At 40.2% G+C, this 26224-nt stretch overlaps 1 protein-coding gene across 1 annotated transcript; it reads left to right on the forward strand.

The window, feature by feature from the left end:
• Nucleotides 1–1448: 1448 nt before the first annotated feature.
• On the forward strand, nt 1449–25885 carry LOC131613274 (uncharacterized; the record flags this gene model as incomplete). The annotated part of the gene is made up of 3 exons (XM_058884960.1): nt 1449–2756; nt 3155–4617; nt 25741–25885. Coding segments are annotated over 3 exons (2916 nt in total), but the record flags the coding sequence as incomplete, so codon positions are not given.
• Between the last annotated feature and the right edge of the window lie 339 nt (nt 25886–26224).

A 26224-nucleotide genomic window follows, 5' to 3' on the forward strand; every position in this document is an offset into this window, starting at 1 on the left:
TTAACTATAATCCGGTCCTAGCCCGACGACAACTCGGGTATGCAAATTCAGTTAAACCAATTGGTCTCGCAGTGGAATGCTACTTTTACCGAGAAGGGGAAGATCCTCAAAGGTTGAAGACAAGAATGGTAAGAGCTTGGTACGACGTCCGAAGAAAAGAAAAAGGTGGGGAAAGAAACTGCATTGCTACAAACGCCTATACCTGCTGGGTAAAGAAAAGAGCAAAGGAGTTTCAAATGCCTTATGATTATGAAAAACCCATGTTCCCTGTGGTGTCTCAACTACCCAACATTCCCATTGACACTACGGAAGAATACCAAGAGATTTTAGCCAAGATGAGGTTAGAAAAAGACGCTTGGGAAGAAAAGTTTCGTAAAACTGATGAGGAAAATAGAAAGTTGAAGAAAAGAGTGAAAGATCACGAAGAAACTCTCTATTATCAAGATGGATGGCTCATGAGCAAAGATGAGAAGATTCGTCGGAAAGATGCCGCAATCAGAAGATACATCAAAGAAAGCAAGAAGAATCTTGAAGCCTCGACAAGCAACGCTCCGACTCCTGATGATTGGAAGAATGTTGTCGACAAACTGAGAGCTGAAAAGGCCGAGTTGAAAGCTTACTATGGGAAAGAAATCATGAAGCTCAAGCTGCACAATGCATTTGGTTCTTCATCTGATGAAGATGCTTAGGATTTGTTTAGATTTTCATTTATCATTTGCTTTTGTAAGGAGCTACGCTCCAATGTTGTAACATTTCCCATTATTGCAAAAAAAATGAAATGAATGAATAAAAGAATTGTTTGTGTTCAAATGTTTGCAAGGAAATAATCTTTAAAATGTTTGGAAAAATCATAAATTTCTTTTTGCATACATCATTCTGCATATCGAGTCTGTTGTATAGAGTCTCATCTTTTGGATCTTTCTCCATTAGATCGTCAAGCTGTCGCGTCTCAAAGTTTCTCGACCGCGCTCGCAATCAGATCACAGATACAATACTCGTTCAAGCAGAAGAAGAGTAATGGAACACTCTGAACAAGAGAATATTGAGCTCCGTGGTACAGTGACCACCCTTCAGGAAAAGTTGGAAAGTCTCACTACTCTGGTTGACTCTTTAATGGCCGCACAGAATCAGCCGCCGCCACCCAACAGTCAAGCTACGGTAACATCTGAAGTCACTACTCCAGTTTCTACAGTTGCATTCGGTATTCCATCTTTCTCCATGCCAGAAGGTTGGGGCCCGCCTTTCAGTTTTGGTACAGGTTTCCGCCATAATTTCTCTGGGGTTCAAACAGCTACAACTGAAGCGCCTGCTGCACAAGGTTCAGCATTTACTCCAAATCAGGGGTAACTTTTTCCCAAATCACTATGGCACTTTCTCAACCCACTATGACAGTTCCGACCCCTACGGTTCACACTGTTCCTTATGATGGCAATGAGATTTATCATGATCAAGGTGATAGCACAAATCAGCGTAATCTTGTGGGAGATCTCCAAGAGCAGTTCAACAAGATTCAACTGGAAGTCAAAGCTATTCGTGGCAAAGATTTGTTTGGAAAGAATGCCCAGGAGCTATGTTTGGTTCCCAGTGTACAAATACCGGCTAAGTTCAAGGTCCCAGACTTTGAGAAGTACAAAGGTAGTTCTTGTCCACAAAGCCATCTTGTGATGTATGCCAGAAAGATGTCTACTTATGCAGATAATCATCAGTTGCTTATCCATTACTTTCAAGACAGTTTGACTGGTGCCGCACTGAAGTGGTACACAGGTTTGGATAGCACCAATATTCGGACTTTCAATGACCTAGGTGAGGCCTTTGTCCGACAATACAAGTATAACTCGGATATGGCTCCGGACAGAGATCAGCTTCGATCCATGGCTCAGAAAGACCATGAAGCTTTCAAAGAGTATGCCCAACGATGGAGAGAAACTGCTGCTCAGATTAATCCACCATTAAAAGAAAAAGAGATGACAAAGATCTTCTTGAATACTCTCAGTCCGTTTTATTATGAACGCATGATTGCTAGTGCTCCAAGTGATTTCACCGAAATGGTAAACATGGGGATGCGTCTAGAAGAAGGAGTCCGAACCGGACGTCTGACTAAAGAAAGTGGATCTTCGAGTGGAACCAAAAAGTTCGGAAGTGGTTTCCCAAAGAAGAAAGAACAAAGTGTTGACATGGTATCCCAAGGGAAGCCAAGAGGAAACGTCAATCGTCAACGACAGATTGCTGCTATTGCGCCAGTCGTTAATACAGCGCCGAATCCGGGATTTACCCCGCAATTTCAGCAACAACAGCCTCGACCACAGGCTCAGCAGCTGAACAATAATCAGAATCGTGTGCAAAGAGCTCCACAGTTTGATCCGATTCCGATGACCTACACAGAATTGTACCCTGCACTGATTGAAAGAGGCCTTATTCAAACTAAAGCACCACCACCAGTACCTGAGAGACTCCCATGGTGGTACAAAGCTGAGGTCTCATGCCCTTATCATCAAGGAGCACCTGGCCATGATCTTGAGCATTGCATAGCTTTGAAATATGAAGTTCAGAGGTTGGTTAGATCTAATCTTCTCTCTTTCAGAAATTTGAATCCAAATGTGCAAGCAAATCCGCTGCCCAATCATGGAGGGCATGTTGTAAACATGGTATATGGATGTCCTGGTCCATACCGGGTCTATAATATCAATTACTCAAGAGCCGATTTGGTACAAATGCACGCCACTCTCTGTCGAGGGCAGAATTTTCGCCAGCATCAATACGGTTCCTGTAGCATATGTTGTGTAGATCCTCACGGATGTTCGATTGTGAGAAGAGATCTCCAAGTTTGTTGGATAATGGTACTATTCAGATCTACAGAAATAGGGATGAAAATGAAGTTAACATGATAGGATGTTATCCGCATGAGCTTTTAGTCTCAGATATCAACTCGGAAATGCCTACAGTTAACGTCATCGTTCCTCATTTCAACATGCCTGAGCGCATGGAAGTTACTTACAACAAGCCGAAGGTTCCTGTTGCTCCTTTGATCATTTGTTTACCTGGACCTGTTCCTTATGACTCTGACAAGGCAGTTCCATACAACTACAATGCTACAATGATAAAGAATGGACAAGAAGTTCCTTTACCAACTCTTTCATCTGTCGTAAACATCGCTGATGTAAGTCGTGTAACAAGAAGTGGACGTGTGTATACTCCACTACCTCCAAAGCAGCCTGTTGTTCCTGCAACCAGGCAAAATCCTGTCAATACGCCAGTGGGGAATCCTGAGGAAACTCCTGTCAGTAATACAAACATTGATGTTGGTCAATCCAGTGGAACCAATGTCAATCCAGACTTTGATGAAATTTTGAAGCTTATCAAAAGAAGTGAATACAAGATTGTGGATCAGCTTATGCAGACTCCTTCAAAAATCTCAATACTTTCATTGCTGTTAAACTCAGAAGCCCACAGGGAAGCCCTGATGAAGGTCTTAGATCAAGCTTTTGTAGATCATGATGTGACTGTTGATCACTTTGATGGGATAATAGCCAACATAACAGCTTGTAACAATTTAAGCTTCTGTGATGAAGAACTCCCCGAGGAGGGCAGAAATCACAATCTTGCTTTGCACATTTCTATGAACTGTCAGTCAGACTCTTTGTCCAATGTGTTGGTAGACACCGGATCTTCCTTGAATGTGATGCCAAAGACGACTCTTGCTCGCTTGTCTTACCAAGGAATGCCTATGAAGTTCAGTGGTGTAGTTGTCAAAGCATTTGATGGATCGCGAAAATCTGTTATCGGCGAAGTCAACCTTCCCATGACAATTGGTCCCCATACATTTCAAATCACCTTCCAGGTCATGGACATTCAAGCTGCTTATAGCTGTCTGTTGGGACGACCATGGATCCACGAAGCAGGGGCAGTGACTTCTACGCTCCATCAAAAGTTAAAATTTGTAACAAATGGAAAATTGGTAACAATAAGTGGGGAACAAGCCTTAATGGTGAGTCATTTATCCAATTTCTCTTTCATCGGTGCTGATGATGTGGAAGGAACTCAGTTCCAAGGTCTCTCTTTAGAAGACGAATCTTCCAAAAAGAAAGCATCAATCTCTTCTTACAAAGAGGCAGTAAAAGTAGTGAAAGATGGAACTACCACTGGCTGGGGGCAAGTTGTGATCCCGACCAAGAATGAAACTAGAGCAGGTCTCGGATGTTCACCAACATTCTCAAACTGCACCAAGAAGGATGAAACCCTTCGTCCGATCAAAGAAACGTTCCATAGTGGAGGGTTCCTTAACCCAATTCCTCAAGAGGTCAATGTCCTTATTGAGGAATGCATCGAAGAAGGTCTACCTGATCCTGAAGAAGAATGGAAATGTTATCTCAATGACTCGGGATACATATCTCAGGAAGAACCATATCCTCCTTCAGAGAAATCCAAAGGCAATGAAACTGAGCCTGTTCCTGCAGAAATCTGGGACACTTTGGGACAACCAAGTGGAAAATTTGATTATATGGTGAAATATACTGCACCTGAAAGTTACAAGATTGCGATTGAGGATATCCAACCAACTGGATGGGGAGATTCCTTTGAATATAATAGTCAACCAGAAGAGGCTTATCAGCCCTGTCAATTTTCTCAGCAGCCTGAAATTACTGAAGATTTCGGATTCAATGCATCTGCCAAGGTTAATAATCCTGAAGATGGTTATTATCACATAAATGCCATTTTTGAAGATGAAGGGGAAGATGGTCCCGCAACTGACTCAGAAAGTGTCGCTGACAATGAGTCTCTTCATCCTGAAGACTGGGAAATACATCCTGAAAATTCTGAAGATTGTGACTCGTCTTATGCTCTTCAAGAAGTAGAAGAAGACCGTTTCAACTCTACAAAGAACAAGGGTGACAAACCAGGACCTTCAAATCCTGCTCGACCAGCGGTCAATGTCAATACTGAAGATAATTCTGGGGAGAATTTTCCTGAATACATAATACACAGAGGAGTTCGTTGCTACTGGAAAGCTGTCGACGTTCCGAATGTTGTTCGCCGCTCAAAGTAATCACCTCGCTGTTATTTTGACCTCCTGCCTTGCCCAAAGCAGAGAGATGTTTTATAGGGCTTTGCTTTTAAATGTTCCGCCCAAATAACTTTGTGTATAGGGCTTTGTTTTAAAAGTTTCCCTCTTTGTCCTGCCCAAGACAAATGAGTTTGTGTTTAGGGCTTTGTTTCAAAAATGAATCATAAATAAAGTGTCATTTTGAATTCCCTACATTATATGTTTTATTTTTTGCTTTTTTCTGGAAATGGTAATCCTAAAAAACAAAAAAACAAATAAAAAAAAAAACTTTTCAAAAAAAATCTGCATACACTCTTGCATTCATAAATTTTCTGAAATAGATATAAATCACATGTGCAGATTTACTATTGATAAACCCATTGAATGCAATAACCCTATGCCCTCTCCCAACTTTGAGTTTCCTGTGTTCGAAGCCGAAGAAGAGGAAGAAGAGGAGATCCCGGACGAGATCTCTCGATTACTTAAGCACGAGGAAAGAGCCATTCTGCCTCACAAAGAGCCTTTAGAAAGGATCAACTTGGGTTCTGAAGAAGACAAAAAAGAAGTGACCATTGGATCGCTGCTTGATGCTGATATCAAGAGTAAGTTGACAGACCTTCTCAAAGAATATGTTGACGTGTTTGCCTGGTCCTACCAAGACATGCCTGGGTTGGATACCAATATTGTTCAGCATTACTTGCCATTGAAGCCAGAATGTCCGCCGGTTAAGCAGAAATTGCGAAGGACTCACCCTGATATGGCTAACAAGATCAAAGTGGAAGTTCAAAAGCAACTCGACGCAGGTTTTCTTGTCACCTCAGAGTATCCTCAATGGTTGGCCAACATAGTGCCAGTTCCGAAGAAAGATGGCAAAGTCAGAATGTGTGTTGACTACCGTGACTTGAACAAGGCCAGTCCAAAAGATGACTTTCCATTACCACATATCGACATGCTGGTTGATAACACCGCTAAGTTCAACGTCTTTTCCTTCATGGACGGGTTCTCCGGTTATAATCAGATCAAGATGGCTCCTGAAGACATGGAGAAGACATCTTTCATCACCCCATGGGGTACCTTTTGCTACAAAGTGATGCCGTTTGGATTAAAGAATGCAGGCGCAACTTACCAAAGGGCAATGACTACTCTCTTTCATGACATGATGCATAAAGAAATTGAAGTTTATGTGGACGACATGATAGCCAAGTCCAGCACAGAAGAAGAACATATTGAATACCTTTTGAAGTTGTTTCAACGACTAAGGAAATATCAGCTTCGCTTGAATCCTAACAAATGTACTTTTGGGGTTAGATCTGGAAAACTCTTGGGTTTCATTGTCAGCCAAAGAGGTATTGAAGTAGATCCCGACAAAGTCAGAGCTATTCAAGAGATGCCTGCACCAAAAACTGAAAAGCAAGTAAGAGGATTTCTCGGACGATTGAACTATATCTCCAGATTTATCTCTCAAATGACTGCTACATGTGGGCCAATTTTCAAGCTTCTCCGCAAAGATCAAGGGGTTGTATGGACTGAAGATTGCCAGAAAGCGTTCGACAGTATCAAAGAGTACCTGTTAGAACCACCAATATTGATTCCTCCAGTTGAAGGAAGACCATTAATCATGTACCTTACTGTGTTAGAAGAATCCATGGGTTGTATGCTTGGACAGCAAGATGAAACCGGTAAGAAGGAGCATGCCATCTATTACTTGAGTAAGAAATTCACAGACTGTGAGTCTCGTTACTCCATGCTCGAAAAAACGTGTTGTGCTTTGGCTTGGGCTTCAAAACGTCTCCGCCAATACATGATCAACAATACTACTTGGTTAATCTCCAAAATGGATCCGATCAAGTATGTCTTTGAAAAGCCTGCCTTAACAGGAAGGATTGCCCGATGGCAAATGCTGTTATCTGAATATGACATTGAATACCGTGCTCAAAAAGCGGTCAAAGGAAGCATTCTCGCCGATCACTTGGCGCATCAACCAATTAATGAATATCAATCTCTCAAGTTTGACTTTCCTGATGAAGATGTCTTGTACTTGAAGATGAAAGATTGTGACGAACCGTTACCTGAAGAAGGTCCTGAGCCTGGATCAAGATGGGGCCTAATTTTTGATGGAGCAGTAAACGCTTTTGGCAATGGAATTGGGGCAATCATCATCACTCCCAAGGGTACTCATATCCCGTTCTCCGCCAGATTGCTATTTGATTGTACCAACAACATCGCAGAATATGAAGCTTGTATCATGGGTCTCGAAGAAGCCATTGACTTAAGGATCAAGATCCTTGACATATATGGAGATTCAGCCCTCGTGATCAACCAAATCAAAGACAAATGGGAAACTTTCCACCCTGGCTTGATTCCTTACAGAGATTATGCAAGACGTCTGTTGACTTTCTTCAACAAGGTTGAATTGCATCATATACCTCGAGATCAGAATCGAATGGCAGACGCCTTGGCTACTCTATCTTCCATGTTCAAAGTCAGTCACTGGAATGATGTGCCTAAAGTCAGAATTACGCGCCTTGAAAGGCCCGCCTATGTGTTTGCAACTGAAGCAGTCATCGATGATAAACCGTGGTTCCACGACATCAAACGCTTCCTTCAAACTCAAGAGTACCCGCTTGGGGCATCAAACAAAGATAAGAAAACTCTAAGGAGACTTTCTGGCAGTTTCTTCCTGAACGGAGATGTGCTATACAAAAGAAATTTCGACATGGTTTTGCTCAGATGCGTGGACAGACACGAAGCAGACATGTTAATGCATGAAGTGCATGAAGGGTCCTTTGGAACTCATTCAAATGGGCATGCAATGTCCAAAAAGATCTTAAGAGCAGGATACTATTGGTTGACAATGGAATCTGACTGTTATAAACACGTGAAGAGATGTCACAAGTGCCAGATCTACGCAGATAAGATCCATGTGCCACCGACTCTACTCAACGTTCTCTCATCTCCGTGGCCTTTCTCCATGTGGGGTATCGACATGATTGGAATGATCGAACCGAAAGCTTCAAACGGTCATCGTTTCATCTTAGTAGCAATTGATTACTTCACCAAATGGGTCGAAGCAGCATCTTACGCCAATGTTACAAGACAAGTGGTTGTGAGGTTTATCAAGAATAACATCATTTGCCGATATGGTATTCCCAGCAAGATCATTACTGACAATGGTTCAAACTTGAATAACAAGATGATGAAAGAATTGTGTGAGGAATTCAAGATTGAGCATCATAACTCTTCTCCTTACAGACCAAAAATGAACGGCGCCGTTGAAGCTGCTAACAAGAACATTAAGAAGATCATCCAGAAAATGGTCGTCACTTACAAAGACTGGCATGAAATGCTGCCATTTGCTTTACATGGGTACCGTACTTCAGTGCGTACTTCAACAGGGGCAACTCCCTTTTCTCTAGTATACGGCATGGAAGCTGTGCTCCCCGTAGAAGTTGAAATCCCATCAATGAGAGTCCTCATGGAGACTAAGTTATCAGAGGCTGAATGGTGTCAAAACAGATACGATCAGTTGAACTTAATCGAAGAAAAACGTATGACTGCTCTATGCCATGGACAGTTATACCAAGCAAGGATGAAACACGCCTTCAACAAAAAGGTTCGACCTCGTGAATTTCAAGAAGGCGACCTCGTGCTTAAAAAGATCTTGTCTTTTCAACCAGATTCTAGGGGCAAATGGTCTCCTAATTATGAAGGCCCGTACGTTGTCAAAAGAACATTTTCTGGCGGCGCCATGACTCTTGCAACCATGGATGGTGATGAACTCCCATATCCTGTGAATGCTGATGCAGTCAAGAAATACTTTGTCTAAAAAATACAAAAGAACAGCTCGGTAAGTCGAAAACCCGCAAAGGGCGACTTAGGCAAAAATGAGCGTCTCGGTGGACTGAAAACCCGAAAGGGCGGTCCAGGCAAAAATTAGAGACAAAAACAGAAAAATTCATCCTGGTAGATTGAAAACCTGAAAGGGCAATCTAGGCAAAAATTAGGGATTCATGACAAAGTAACTGCATCAGTCCATACTTCGTCACCTGAAGAGTCTGTACTTCATCAAAGGATCTTCGATCAAATCATCACCAATCTGAAGCAACAAGCACAGTTGGAACTCAAAGTTGTTGGGGGGAATAGTGGTTATTGCTTTCAATGTAGCCTTTTCCGCATAATTACCATTTCCAACTTTTGTAAATACTCTATGGAATCACGCCTTTAGCTGATTACCATCCTATTAAATAAATTTGAGCCTTGTGCCCCTTTGTTTGCAATCTCTAATTTCTTTTAGCTTGCAAAATGACGCTTTAATTGTGTTATTCACTTTTGAAAAAAAGAAAAAAATAAGTTTTAAATGAATTTACTTCACTTTTCTTTTTCAAAATAAAAGCGAAACTTTCCTTTGAGTTGTGAACAACGGAAGGAACATCAACAGCTATCCCCAGTGAAAAAGCTCTTCTATCCCCAGTGAAGAAGGTCTTTTATCCCCAGTGACGAAGATTTCCAATCTCCAGTGAAGAAGCTCTTCCATCTCAAAAAAAAGATGCTTATCTTCCCCAGAGAAGTTTAAAGCACGCAACACCATTCATCACCCGTGTTATCTACACCGTGTTGAAAAACATTTGCCAAGTATCTGGTTGTATTGCGACGTCGGTCCCTCTCCAGTATATACTTCTTTGTCTGTCAGTATTGTTAGCATGCATGCGACATTCATGACATTCATCATTCATACATATTTGCATCATTTATGCATTCTTGCATTTTTCAATGTTTGATTTAGAATCACTTGTTTAGGATATATCTATCCTTAAAAAAAAAAAAAAAAGAAAAAAAGAAGAAACAAATATGGGCGTGTCATCTCTCCAAGTAGGTTGTCACCCATAAGCAGAAAAGAACATATTCTTTCTCCAGTTCCCCACTGAGATAATTCCTCGTGGAAGAAGGTTGCTTTAGTTTCTCCTTTCAAAACAAAGGAGGAGATCCCCAGTTGAGTTCATTCCTCATGGGTGCAAAGTCTTGTTTGACTATTTCTTTCCAATTCATTCTTGGTTAGAACCTTGTCTTTACCAAAAAATTCAAATTCCGATTCTCTAAACAGAGTCGTGAAAAAATTGAACCCTAAACAATAGCCTCATCATCTGAGCAGTTTATGTTTCTTTCAAAAAATTCCTCTCTAGGAAATCAATCATGAAGACCATTTGACAAATCAGGGCCTTATTACTGTTCACAAGGCTGAATAACCAGTAATTTCCCTAGCAAAGTCTCCAGGATCACCTTATCACTTGGCTGATAATTGATCATGTCTTCAAAACCACTATCACGAGGCTGGTAGTCGGTAACCTTTTGTTCTGGTTATATTATTCAACATGTCTATCACAATGCTGATAGTCGGTAATATTAATCGAACCTTTGAAACTCTTTTTACCTTGTCAAGTCTATCACCATGCTGGTAGTCGGTAATACAGTTTCATACCTTTCACCTTCGCATTATTAAACAAGTCTATCCCTGTGTTGATAGTCGATAATGTCGATAGGTAAGCTTTTCTTACAAAACTATCATTCCCCGGTGAAGCATACACTTGCTTTCCCGAAGGAAAAACAGATTCTCTTCCTAAAACGGATTGAGACATCCTTCCCGATCTCTTTTCCCCAGTGGAGTCAGTTCTTGATATCCCCTCGGTAAAGATATCCTTGCATCATTCGCAATTTTGGTATCTTAGGTCCAAAATTCGCGTCTTCTGATATTTAAGTCTCTTCCACCCTATCAAAATAAAGATTTTCAATCTTCATATCTCAGGTTGAAGAAACTTAAATAGGGGCATCTGTCATACCCCAATTTTTGACCTAAGATACCACCTCATATCATTTGCATATGCATCATTTGCATCTCTAACAAATTGCATAGCTTGTGTTTGCTACTTGTGACTCAGCAGGATTTAATCAGGAAATCACTCATCAGTACAAATAACACTCAATTAGGGTTTTGTTCTCCCTTCATCTCAAATGAATCATCTTCATCAATAATCAACATTTGGTCCTCAGAGATTCATTTCAACAAGCTCAACAGCTCTGAATCGACTGAATTAGGGTTTTGACTGAAGACAACACACTCCTGACTTTTGCTCAGAATTTGACTTAATGGCTTGGGACATGACCTCAAGACCCCAAGTGCATCATTTTGACCTAATCCATTGGCTCATAACATCTCCTACACAAAGATTGATCAGACAAATCCTCAGATCAGGGTTTTGAACTATCAGGGACTGAAATCAGGGATCACATTTGGGAAACCCTAAAAACCCCCAGGAAGTCAATCAAAGGTTTCAATCATCCTCAAATAATCCCTATGACAATATACAATGGAAATTACATCTCAATTCAAGACCTACAGTCATCAATTTCATCAGATCGACAATTAGGGTTTTTTGACCTAATTCACTAAACCACTGACTTTTTAATCAGGACATGGTGTCACAACTCAAACCATGGCTCAATATCCTCAAATGCTTCAATATGATCCATTCATACCATTCATTTGATGAGGATAGCCTGTTTCATTTGAAATCTCCAGAAACGCGATTCGTCTGAAAAAGTCAACTGTACAAGATCACCATTGACTTTTGGGGAATTTTGGTCAACCATGACTTTTGAAGTTTTGAATCATCAATATATGATATGAGAAGTCATTTGATCAAGGAAAATCAAGAAAATCAACCAAGAATCAAAAAGTCAAAAGTTTGACTTTCATACTTAGAAAATTTTTCTAAGTGTTTTTCATGGTTTTTTCCAAACTTTGGAAGGGAATAACTCAAAATTTCACCTACAAACTGAAAAAAACTTCCAACATGAAAGTTGTAGATTTTGATCCAATAAACAACTTTGACACATATAAATTTTTTCCATAAGATCAACCATTTAAGAGATATGATGCTTCAAAGTTGGTACCTTTGGAAAATTTCACTTAAAACTTCATTCTCTTCAAAGTTCATGGATCTTTTTCACCCATTTCCTTAAAGGTCTTGAAGAAACTTTCAACTAAGCTTTTGAAGTGTGTAACATGAGCTTTCCAAAATGTCCAAGAGCATGAAAAAATATGGAGTGTAGCTATGGTTTTGAATTTTGCCATTAGTGAACTTTTCACTTGAAATTTCAAGTCATTTTGCCAAAGTTATGAACCAAATTGCCAAATGATCCAAATAATGATGCATAGATGCAATGATTGAAGATATTTTCTGATTTGAAGATCAGAATGGAAGAGATAAGAAGCTTGGCAAAATAACCATGGTTAAGTCACCTTTAACCATTTGCATTTAATGTAAAAGATTCCATTTTATCTCTTAAGCCAAATCATCACTTCTTGATCAACTTGCAAGAGCTTTGCATTCAGAATCCTTGCCCTATAAATAGAGGTTCAAATCACTCTTCAAATCACACCAAAACCTCACAATTATAGGTTTTCTCTCTTCTTTCTTAGAATGCAAGTTTCTTAAGTTTCAAAGAGGTGAAATTCTCAACCTCTAAACCTTTGAAGTTCTGACCAAAGTGAGGGTTCTAACATCTCATAAACATCAAATGTGATGTGTTTGATCCATCCACACACCCCAAAAACACCTAAATCTCAGAATCACTCTTCAACCACCATGTTTGCATAAAGAGAGCCTTATCATGCCAAAATCAAATCCAGGCCATTTCTGTCCAAACTATCACTTCTAACACCTTCCATATACTTCATATGAATGATCCAAACACTCACATATGACCTGTAACATCTCCATCTTCAAATTCGATTCATACTTGAAGCAACTGCAGTTCAGGTTCCATAGCTTAGCTCAGGTGAATTCAAACTGTTCCAAGCATTCAAACATGTTCCATAAGGTCCATTGATGCTGTCCAGATCAAGAAACAACATCTGTAACACCTCCAGGCACGATTTCAATTTCCAGTTTGGCCGTTTTTGAAGGTAAGCCTCATGAACTTCAAACTCTATCATACATGCATCATAAATGAAAAACTGCCATACTATCTTGTTTCTGCACATGCATAGATCATTAACCCTCAATCAATTGCCAATTATCTTGCACAAACACGATTTCAGATTGAATTAGGGAATTAGGGTTCTTCGTGTTCATCAGAAAATTAATGATCTTAGAGTGAAAATAAATGGAATTAAATGGTACCATCATGTTCCTCGTCCAAAATCGAGCAAGATAGGCTATTCACTTGATCAAAACAATCCAGTTTTCAGAATTTTCAAATTTGAATTGGGTTTGTGTTCTTGGCGCCATATTTTTGAAACTGAAATTTGGAAATTGATTCAAAATATATTTTAATTCGTTGCAAGTATTAACAGACCACGCGCGTGGTCCAGTTGGCTAAGTTTTTGAATGGTAACCTCAAGGTCACGAGTTCAACACTCCAAGGGACCAAACCTTCTTTTTTAGCACTATTTTTCTTTCAATTTTTTACAAACTTCATCTAATTATTTAACTAACCAAATCAATTCATTTTTCATTCATTTTTTACACACTTCTTATTTAATATACCTATTTTGATAATATTAAAAAAAATCACAAAAAAGGATTTATTTAATGTGTTTTTAATTAGGTTTAAAATGATACATTTTTAAGTGTTTTTAAATACTTTAAATATTGTTTTTCATTTAAATTTTTAACCTAATCACTTGTAAATATTTTTTTGTGATCAAACCCTAATCATTTAGGTCTTAATTAAGTATTAAAACTTGTTTTAACTTAATTAAGTTGACTTTTGTCAAATTCAAATCGTTTTAAAACGAGCGATCGCGATTCTTTTTTTTAAACGATAAACCACTTCTTTTTGATTAAATTCTTTTGACTAATCAATTGATTTTCAAAATAAAGTGGGGCCTCTCGAATATTAGAGAGTATAAGACCCACTCCTTTTTTCCTTTTGTACAGTTTTTCTTCAAACAGAATAAACTTCTTTCAAAACAAACTTCCAAACCGTTTTTCAAACAACGCGACTGTAAATAAAACGATCAACCATGTTTTGTAAACAATCATGGGCCTCCACGTAGGTATAAGTCCCAAGCCCTTTTGTACATACCCACTCAAGTACATGAAATTAGGTATTTCATTGTACGCCTTTTGTACATACCTCGATCAGTTTGATTTTTAACTTTGAATAACAAACCAAAAATGAAGGTTTCTTTAAATCTTCCCAAAAATATACCATGGGCCTCCATGTAGGTATAAGTCCCAAGCCCTTTTTGTAAATACCTGTTTACATAGCTTTGAATAAATTCAAGTGGACCTCTCCTCGAGTGTGAGTCCCGAGCCGTGTATACAAATGGATCATGCTTACAGGTATATTTCCTTCATAAACTCCATTATATACACACACTTTGTAACTGTTCATATTTGTTCATGTACTTGTTCATGTTTGTTCGTACTTGTTCATACTTGTGATTGTGTTATATGCTTATTCAACTTAGTACAACACTAGGTTCCCCATAGCCTCCTATTGGGCTTCGTGCAAAGAATCTTCCTAGTTTAGGTTAGGACATAGAGTATGGTTTCCCGGTGAAATCGCTCTAAGAGCTCAAACCAACTATACCATGCCTCCCCTTGGGCTTTGTACAAACGAGTGACCCTCCCATGGCCTCCTCTTGGGCTTACAATGCAAGGACCCTGGATTGTCCCTCCCATAGCCTCCTCTTGGGCTTACAATGCAAGGACCCTCGGATAGCCTCCTCTTGGGCTTCGTACAAGGACCCACGGGCTTCTTATAAGCATCCCCAATATCCAAAACAAATACCCTAGGAGATTAGACATTTTTCATCTCTATGCTAGGAGTATCTCTTCTATATCATCACAAACAATCAATCAATCAATCAATCAAACTTCTTTTTGCCACAAGGCTGGCTAATCAATCAAACTGTTTTACCACCGTACTGGATGATTAATCAAAGTTTTTGTCACAAGGCTGACTTCATTGAAACTTTTGCCACAAGGCTGGCTGATTAATCAAAGTTTTTGTCACAAGGCTGACTTCATTGAAACTTTTGCCACAAGGCTGGTTAAACAAAAACATCTTTATCATTCTAAGCACCCTAAGTGGCATGGCCCCGGGCTTATAATGAAAAGATTTTCAAACAAAATCAAACAGATGTATGTGATGATATAGATTAGATACATCTAGCATTTAGACGACATTTGTCTATTTTCCTTTGCTTCCACTAGCATAAGTGGGAACTACGATTGCTCTGACTTTCTCAACATCCCTTTGAGAATACGTAGGCACAAGGTCGATCCTTGGCGAGCAAAACAAAACAAAAAAAACCATTCAAACCTTAGCACCCGTAGACCCCAAGCTACAGATGCTCTGATTCCCTCTAGGGGATATGTATGCAGAGGATCGCGATGATCTTTGCGAGCATAATCAAACAAACACCTTAGGTCCCACCTCTTTCTCACAAGAACCTCCACCACAACAAGAATGGAATAAACAAAACAAAGAAACCTATAGAGTACTATAGATACGTTGGGTGCTAATACCTTCCCTTCGTATAACCAACCCTCTTACCCGGAATCTCTCCCCCACTTTTAGGTTATTGCAGCTTTTTCCCTTTTCCTCCTTTGGAAACAATAAAAAGTTTGGTCGGTACAAAGAAAAATCATTTTTTTTGAGCACTCGAGCCCAAAGAAGGCATCAGGTGTCTCATCCCACAAAAAGAGGAACAAAACGGTTTTTCACCCGCGACAGCTGATTAATCAAAACTTTTTGTCACAAGGCTGACTTCATTGAAAGTTTTTGCCACAAGGCTGGTTAAACAACAAAAACATCTTTATCATTCTAAGCACCCTAAGTGGCATGGCCCCGGGCTTATAATGAAAAGATTTTCAAACAAAAACAAACAGATGTATGTGATGATATAGATTAGATACATCGAATATTTAGATGACATTTGTCTCTTATCCTTTGCTTCCACTAGCATAAGTGGGAACTACGATTGCTCTGACTTTCTCAACATCCCTTTGAGAATACGTAGGCACAAGGTCGATCCTTGGCGAGCAAAATAAAACAAAAAAAACCATTCAAACCTTAGCACCCGTAGACCCCGAGCTACAGATGCTCTGATTCCCTCTAGGGGATATGTATGCAGAGGATCGCGATGATCTTTGCGAGCATAATCAAACAAACACCTTAGGTCCCACCTATTTCACAACAGAACCTCTCAATAACATGGAATGAAAAATAAAGCAAAGAAACCTATAGAGTACTATAGATACGTTGGGTGCTAATACCTTCCCTTCGTATAACCAACCATCTTACCCAAGATCTCTCCCCCCACTTTTTAGGTTATTGCAGCTTTTTTCCTTTTCCTCTTTTGGAAACAATAAAAAGTTTGGTCGGTACAAAAGAAAAATCATTTTTTGAGCACTCGAGCCCAAAGAAGGCATCAGGTGTCTCATCCCGAAAAACAAACGATTTTTCCCCGCGACACTTATGACTCTGACAAGGCAGTTCCCTACAACTACAATGCAACAATGATAAAGAATGGACAAGAAGTTCCCTTACCTACTCTTTCATCTGTCGTGAATATCGCTGATGTGAGTCGAGTAACAAGAAGTGGACGTGTATACACTCCATTACCGCCAAAGCAGCCCGTTGCTCCTGCAACCAGGCAAAATCCTGTTGATACACTAGTGGGGAATCCTGTGGAAATTCCTAGCAGTAATACAAGCACTGATGTTGGTCAATCCATTGGAACTAATGTCAATCCTGACTTTGATGAAATTTTGAAGCTTATCAAAAGAAGCGAATACAAGATTGTAGATCAGCTTATGCAGACTCCTTCAAAGATTTCAATACTTTCTTTGCTTTTAAACTCTGAAGCTCATAGGGAAGCCCTGATGAGAGTTTTGGATCAAGCTTTTGTAGATCATGATGTGACTGTTGACCATTTTGATGGGATAATAGCCAACATAACAGCTTGCAACAATTTAAGCTTCTGTGATGAAGAACTTCCCGAGGAAGGAAGAAATCACAATCTTGCTCTACACATTTCTATGAACTGTCAGTCAGACTCTTTGTCCAACGTGCTAGTAGACACTGGATCTTCCTTGAATGTGATGCCAAAGACGACTCTTGCTCGCTTGTCTTACCAAGGAATGCCTATGAAGTTCAGTGGTGTAGTAGTCAAAGCATTTGATGGATCGCGAAAATCTGTTATCGGCGAAGTCAACCTTCCCATGACAATTGGTCCACATACATTTCAAATCATCTTCCAGGTCATGGACATTCAAGCTGCTTATAGTTGTCTGTTAGGACGACCATGGATCCATGAAGCAGGGGCAGTAACTTCTACGCTCCATCAAAAGTTGAAATTTGTAACAAATGGAAAATTGGTAACATTAAGTGGGGAGCAAGCCTTGATGGTGAGCCATTTATCCAATTTCTCTTTCATTACTGCTGATAATGCGGAAGGAACGCAGTTCCAAGGTCTCTCTTTAGAAGACGAATCTTCCAAGAAGAAAGCATCAATCTCTTCATATAAAGAGGCAGTAAAGGTAGTAAAAGACGGTACTACCACTGGCTGGGGGCAAGTTGTGATCCCTACCAACAATGAAACCAGAGCAGGACTCGGATGTTCACCGATGTTCTCAAACTGCAACAAGAAGGATGAAACCCTTCGTCCGATCAAAGAGACGTTCCATAGTGGAGGGTTCCTTAACCCAATTCCTCAAGAGGTTAATGTCCTTATCGAAGAATGCATCGAAGAAGGTCTACCTGATCCTGAAGAAGAATGGAAATGTTATCTCAATGACTCGGGATACATATCTCAGGAAGAACAGTATGCACCGTTCTGTCCTCCTTCAGAGAAAACCAGAGGCAAAGTCAAAACAAGTGCTAAAGAAACTCCGCCTATTCCTGCAGAGGTCTGGGACATCTTGGGACAACCAAGTGGAAAATTTGATTACATGGTGAAATATACTGCACCTGAAAGTTCAAAGATTGCGATTGAAGACATCCAACCAACTAGATGGGGAGATCCCTTTGAATATAACAGTCAACCAGAAGAGGCTTACAAGCACTCTCAATTTTCACAGCAACCTGAAATTACTGAAGATTTCAGCTTCAACGCATCTACAAAGATTGATAACCCTGGAGACGGTTATTATCACATAAATGCCATTTTTGAAGATAATGGGGAAGATGGCCCCGCAGTTGACTTGGAAAGTGTCTCTGATAATGAGTCTCTTCATCCTGAAGATTGGGAATTACATCCTGAAGATCCTGAAGATTGTGACTCATCTTATGTTCTTCAAGAAGCAGAGGAAGACCGTCTCAGTTCTACAAAGAACAAGGGTGACAAACCAGGACCTTCAAATCCTGCTCGACCAGCGGTCAATGTCATCACTGAAGAAGATTCTGAGGGAAATTTTCCTGAATACATAATACACAGAGGAGTTCGTTGCTACTGGAAAGCTGTCGACGTTCCGAATGTTGTTCGCCGCTCAAAGTAATCACCTCGTTGTTATTTTGACCTCCTGCTTGGCCCAAAGCAGAGAGATGTTTTATAGGGCTTTGCTTTTAAATTTCTGTCCTGCCCAAATAAGTTTGTGTATAGGGCTTTGTTTTAAAGGTTTCCCTCTTTGTCCTGCCCAAGGCAAATGAGTTTGTGTTTAGGGCTTTGTTTCAAAAATGAATCATAAATAAAGTGTCATTTTGAATTCCCTACACTATGTGTTTTTTAATTTTTTGCTTTTTTCTGGAAATGGTAATCCTAAAAAACCAAAAAAAAAAAAAAGAAACTTTTCAAAAAAAATCTGCATACACTCTTGCATTCATAAAATTTCTGAAATAAATATAAATCACATGTGCAGATTTACTATTGATAAACCCATTGAATGCAATAACCCTATGCCCTCTCCCAACTTTGAGTTTCCTGTGTTCGAAGCCGAAGAAGAGGAAGAAGAAGAGATCCCGGACGAGATCTCCCGATTACTTAAGCACGAGGAAAGAGCCATTCTGCCTCACAAAGAGCCTTTAGAAAAGATCAACTTGAGTTCTGAAGAAGACAAAAAAGAAGTGACCATTGGATCGCTGCTTGATACTGATGTCAAGAGCAAGCTGATAGATCTTCTCAAAGAATATGTTGACATATTTGCTTGGTCCTACCAAGACATGCCTGGGTTGGATACCAATATTGTTCAGCATTACTTGCCATTGAAGCCAGAATGTCCGCCAGTCAAGCAGAAATTGCGAAGGACTCACCCTGATATGGCTAACAAGATCAAAATAGAAGTTCAAAAATAGCTCGACGCAGGTTTTCTTGTCACCTCCGAGTATCCTCAATGGTTGGCCAACATAGTGCCAGTTCCGAAGAAAGATGGTAAAGTCAGGATGTGTGTTGACTACCGTGACTTGAACAAAGCCAGTCCAAAAGATGACTTTCCATTACCACATATTGACATGCTGGTTGATAACACCGCTAAGTTCAACGTCTTTTCCTTCATGGACGGGTTCTCCGGTTATAATCAAATCAAGATGGCTCCCGAAGACATGGAGAAGACATCTTTCATCACCCCATGGGGTAACTTTTGCTACAAAGTGATGCCGTTTGGATTAAAGAATGCAGGCGCAACTTACCAAAGGGCAATGACTACTCTCTTTCATGACATGATGCATAAAGAAATTGAAGTTTATGTGGACGACATGATAGCCAAGTCCAGCACAGAAGAAGAACATATTGAATACCTTCTGAAGTTGTTTCAACGACTAAGGAAATATCAGCTTCGCTTGAATCCTAACAAATGTGCTTTTGGGGTTAGATCTGGAAAACTCTTGGATTTCATTGTCAGCCAAAGAGGTATTGAAGTAGATCCCGACAAAGTCAGAGCTATTCAAGAGATGCCTGCACCAAAAACTGAAAAGCAAGTAAGAGGATTTCTTGGACGATTGAACTATATCTCCAGATTTATCTCTCAAATGACTGCTACTTGTGGGCCAATTTTCAAGCTTCTCCGCAAAGATCAAGGGGTTGTATGGACTGAAGATTGCCAGAAAGCGTTCGACAGTATCAAGGAATACCTGTTAGAACCACCGATATTGATTCCTCCAGTTGAAGGAAGACCACTAATCATGTACCTTACCGTGTTGGAAGAATCCATGGGTTGTGTGCTTGGACAGCAAGATGAAACCGGTAAGAAGGAGCATGCCATTTATTACCTGAGTAAGAAATTCACAGATTGTGAGTCTCGTTACTCCATGCTCAAATAAACATGTTGTGCTTTGGCCTGGGCTTCAAAACGTCTCCGCCAATACATGATCAACAATACTACTTGGTTAATCTCCAAAATGGATCCGATCAAGTACGTCTTTGAAAAGCCTGCCTAAACAGGAAGGATCGCCCGATGGCAAATGCTGTTATCCGAATATGACATCACGTACCGTGCTCAAAAAGCGGTCAAAGGAAGCATTCTCGCCGATCATTTGGCGCATCAACCTATTAATGAGTATCAATCTCTCAAGTTTGACTTTTCTGACGAAGATGTCATGTACTTGAAGATGAAAGATTGTGACGAACCATTACCTGAAAAAGGTCCTGATCCTGGATCAAGATGGGGCCTAATTTTTGATGGAGCAGTAAACGCTTTTGGCAATGGAATTGGGGCAGTTATCATCACTCCCAAGGGTACTCATATCCCGTTCTCCTCCAGATTGCTATTTGATTACACCAACAACGTCGCAGAATATGAAGCTTGTATCATGGGTCTCGAAGAAGCCATTGACTTAAGGATCAAGATCCTCGACATATATGGAGATTCAGCTCTCGTGATCAACCAAATCAAAGACAAGTGGGAAACTTACCACCCTGGCTTGATGCCTTACAGAGATTATGCAAGACGTCTGTTGACTTTCTTCAACAAGGTTGAATTGCATCATATACCTCGAGATCAGAATCGAATGGCAGACGCCTTGGCTACTCTATCTTCCATGTTCAAAGTCAATCACTGGAATGATATGCCTACAGTCAGAATTACGCGCCTTGAAAGGCCCGCCTATGTGTTTGCAACTGAAGCAGTCATCGATGATAAACCGTGGTTTTACGACATCAAACGCTTCCTTCAAACTCAAGAGTACCCACTTGGGGCATCAAACAAAGATAAGAAAACTCTAAGGAGGCTTTCTGGCAGTTTCTTCCTGAACGGAGATGTGCTATACAAAAGAAACTTCGACATGGTTTTGCTCAGATGCGTGGACAGACACGAAGAAGATATGTTAATGTATGAAGTGCATGAAGGGTCCTTTGGAACTCATTCAAATGGGCATGCAATGTCCAAGAAAATGTTAAGAGCAGGATACTATTGGTTGACAATGGAATCTGATTGTTATAAACACGTGAAGAGATGTCACAAGTGCCAGATCTACGCAGATAAGATCCATGTGCCGCCGACTCTACTCAACGTTCTCTCATCTCCATGGCCTTTCTCCATGTGGGGTATCGACATGATTGGAATGATCGAACCGAAAGCTTCAAACGGTCATCGTTTCATCTTGGTGGCAATTGATTACTTCACCAAATGGGTCGAAGCAGCATCTTACGCCAACGTTACAAGACAAGTGGTTGTGAGGTTCATCAAAAACAACATCATTTGCCGATATGGTGTTCCCAGCAAGATCATTACTGACAATGGTTCAAACTTGAACAACAAAATGATGAAAGAACTGTGTGAGGAATTCAAGATTGAGCATCATAACTCTTCTCCTTACAGACCAAAAATGAATGGCGCCGTTGAAGCCGCTAACAAGAATATTAAGAAGATCGTCCAGAAAATGTTCGTCACTTACAAAGACTGGCACGAAATGCTGCCATTTGCTTTACATGGATACCGTACTTCAGTGCGTACTTCAACAGGGGCAACTCCCTTTTCTCTAGTATACGGCATGGAAGCTGTGCTCCCCGTAGAGGTTGAAATCCCATCAATGAGAGTCCTCATGGAGACTAAGTTATCAGAGGCTGAATGGTGTCAAAGCAGATACGATCAGTTGAACTTAATCGAAGAAAAACGTATGACTGCTCTATGCCATGGATAGTTATACCAAGCAAGGATGAAACAAGCCTTCAACAAAAAGGTTCGACCTCGTGAATTTCGAGAAGGCGACCTCGTGCTTAAAAAGATCTTGTCTTTTCAACCAGATTCTAGGGGCAAATGGTCTCCTAATTACGAGGGCCCGTATGTTGTCAAAAGAACATTTTCTGGCGGCGCCATGACTCTTGCAACCATGGATGGTGATGAACTCTCGCATCCTGTGAATGCTGATGCCGTCAAGAAATACTTTGTCTAAAAAATACAAAAGAACAGCTCGGTAAGTCGAAAACCCGCAAAGGGCGGCTTAGGCAAAAATGAGCGTCTCGGTGGACTGAAAACCCGAAAGGACGGTCCAGGCAAAAATTAGAGACAATAAACAGAAAAATTATCCTGGTAGATTGAAAACCTGAAAGGGCAATCTAGGCAAAAATTAAGGAATAATGACAAAGTAACTGCATCAGTTCGTACTTCGTCACCTGAAGAGTCTTTTCATCAAATGATCTTCCATCAAATCATCGCCAATCTGAAGCGACAAGCACAGTTGGAACTCAAAGTTGTTAGGGAGAATAGTGGTTATTGCTTTCAATGTAGCCTTTTCCGCATAATTACCATTTCCAACTTTTGTAAATACTCTATGGAATCACGCCTTTAGCTGATTACCATCCTATTAAATAAATTTGAGCCTTGTGCCCATTTGTTTACAATCTTTAATTTCTTTCAGCTTGCAAAATGACGCTTTAATTGTGTTATTCATTTTTGAAAGAAAAAAGAAAAAATAAGTTTTAAATGAATTTACTTCACTTTTCTTTTTCAAAATAAAAGCAAAATTTTCCTTTGAGTTGTGAACAACAGAAGGAACGTCAGCAGTTGTCTCCATAGGATGAACAAAAGGATTCTCCCGAAGAATTGTTCTCTTCGCAAAAAGAGATGATGAGACAACGATATTCTTATCCCAAAAAGAATTCCTGAACCAGTTGCCCCTTGTCATACCCCAAATTTGTCCTACCCCTTTACTTCTAACTGGCTTAGGTTTTGCGTTCATGAACATACATCACTTAGGTCATAATCCATACCCATGCATTCATATCATTGGTACCATTCAAAGACTAGCAAGAAAGAGCTTTTAGGGCAAAGAATTCTTGATCAGAAAACAAGGAGGCCAATGTAATCATGTGGCTTTATGGAAGGCTTCCTGGATTAGGGTTTTCTCATTCTCAACTTAAGGCATTGGTGAGAGTGTACAAGCTTGTAATTCATCTGATCCTCTTAATCAGGGTTTCTTTGACCAAAGTCAACCAGTTGACTTTCTGGTCAACATTTAATCAAGAGCTGATAAAATAAGGAGAAGTGGCATGATGCTTGTGTGGAAGTGTTCAGTTGATTTCCATTGGTCAGAAGCGGATTAATCGGGAATTTCATTGAAATCGGAGAAAAATCGGAACAGTTGACTTTTGGGTCAAAATCGGAAGAATTATTCAAATATTGACTTTTGATGGAAAATCGGTCAAGAAAAGTCAAAGAATGGATAAAATCAGGAGTTTGACAAAAGTTGCTAAAAATAGAAAATGACAAAAATGGAAAGTTTCAACACTTAGAAAATATTTTGGCATTTTAAATCTTGTTGAATAGTCCACTTCAGCCCTGATTTACACGTGGCAAATGACATTTTTTAAAGAAATTTCCAACATCAAAGTTGTTCCTCTCATGGAGGAGAACAACTTTGTAGTTGGACACTTTTTCATTTGAAGCTTGTATGAAGAGTTAAAGTTGTTTGAAGTTACTGAAAATCTATTAGAACCAAGTCATAATCCAAGTCACAAGCCAGGTCATGACCAGGCATTTCAGCAAGCACGTGGCATGCCAAATCTCAAGCCAATTTTAGAACTCTACAAAAATGCTATGAATGCAAACTTGGTATCATTCTCTTCTTTGCCATCCCCTCTATCCATTGAAACAAGAATTGAGCCATTTTAGTGGATATTGAAGCAATTATGAGTGTCCAAAGTCACTGCCTCACAAAGCCAATGGTACACATCTGGCCCAGTCTTGACTTGCTGCATGCGCAAGGCTTTTCCACAAGCACATGGTGTGCCAGATTCAAATGCATTTTTCTCCCTCCACAAATTTCCACATTGAACAAGCATGATCCAAAAGTGTTCTCTGCCATGTCCCATATCCATTAAATCTGGTTTCATTAATTTTGGACATATATTGAGCAAGATAGAGACATTCAAAGTCGTGCCCTGACCATACTACACTTTCGCCATGAATTTGAGGATAAGACAAGTCAGGCACGCATCATACCATGCAGTGTCACTCCATCATGTTCCAGTCCCTTTTTCTTATACTTCCAGCCTCCATTTCAAGGAATCTCCAACATCAATCATGTACAATTACATGCCTCCTTTCGTTTGATCACAAGATTATGTCAATTGGGTGCTTATACATCAAGATATATTGTCATAAAGTCCTTCATTTGGAATTGTTAGAATAGTCATTAGCACAAGTTTTGTAGCAAGAGAGCACACACAAGACTTGCCATAAATGAAACAGGTTTGCACATTAAAGGTAGCAATGCTACACTACAAACAACCACTTGCCATTTCAAGCCATACACTTGCTGCTGCGTGAAAGATATTAAGAACCATGCTGCAAATGCCAAACTTGTACACTAAGGATCCTCAAGTCCCACACCAAAGAAAAAGCTATGCTGCAAGTGCTAGTGTGTCAAGTCTCATTCACAAGTCCCACATTCAGAGAAGCCTTCTTATTCATCTCACACTTGCCATATAAAAGCATCCATAACTCTCATTTCATATTTTCACGATTCATTCTCAAACCCACACAATCTCATTCTTTCTCCACTTGCTCTCATTCTTCTCCTCACTCTCGCATCACTCTCCTCCCCCTCGCTTCCCACTTCTCATCACCTTCCAAAGTTTGTTACAAACTGTAACAAACTTCAACCACCCTAACCACCACTATTCTCAACCTCTCCCTGTGATTCTCAATCTCCACCACCGAGCCACACCTCAAGCCACTACCTTCCTCTTCGCAGCATTCTGAATCCGTTGCAGCCTTCCAAGTTTCTCAGCATTTTCCTTCACGAAGAAAACCTCTGCTAGATTCTCAGATCTGCCTCAAACTTGAGTTTGCTTCTCACGAATGAAGCCTCTCTACGCAGCGGCACGCACCGGAGTTCAGATCTGGAACACGAAGGTTGCTCGTTTTCTGCTTAAAGATCAATCAAGAGGTAAATCTTCAAACCTCTCTCAGCATCTTAGCGGTAATATATAGGACGAATGCATCCTTGAATGATTTCGTTTTCATGTTCAAGCTTCATGATTCTGGTTTGTGATCCCTTCCGCTTAGATGCGTATCTTTTAGATGTTCCGACCTTATATTTGTGCTCTGCGAACGTGCTTGATGAATTTGATAGGCTTAGAAGTTATTCTGGTATGGTTTAAACAAGTTAGGGTTTTAGTTTTTCTCACGGACCAAATAATAGAGAAAGATTTAACGAAAACGAAGCTCGGATTCATGTTCAGCGTAAAAATCCGAGTCAGTAGATGCCAGTCTTGTTGATTTCTGCAAATAATTGTCCGTCGCCGCCGTTAGATGCACCGGAGAAGACGACCGGAGCGGTGCTCCGGCGTCTGAGTCTCTAAAGCCAATTTCATTAGTCTGCCTGCGTGTCACGAGTTCCTTGGCTCTCATTCCCAGTTGCTTGGCGTTTTTGTCTCATCTCAATGATTCGAAATAGCACATGCTGATTTCCTATTGGTCCGGAAGTTATTTTTGTCTTATCTGATTTAATTCCCACTTTGACCTATTGATATTTCATGTGCATGCATGTCACGTTTCACCATTAAATAAAAACCATATGATAAATCATGATAATCACATGCTGATTAATGAAAAAGAGAATAAAATGGAAATAAATTGGTTTATTGGTTGTTGGGCCACACGTGCTCTGGGCCTCACCACGCTTTCTGAACCACACCCCTCACTTGCTATGTACCACCACTTATGGAACCTGGGCTTTGGCACAGACTGCTTTCGCCACCCCCTTTTCTGGCCCAGTTTTGCTTAACTTTTTTTT

This window comes from Vicia villosa, linkage group LG6, assembly GCF_029867415.1.
Source record: "Vicia villosa cultivar HV-30 ecotype Madison, WI linkage group LG6, Vvil1.0, whole genome shotgun sequence".
Taxonomy (NCBI): domain Eukaryota; kingdom Viridiplantae; phylum Streptophyta; class Magnoliopsida; order Fabales; family Fabaceae; genus Vicia; species Vicia villosa.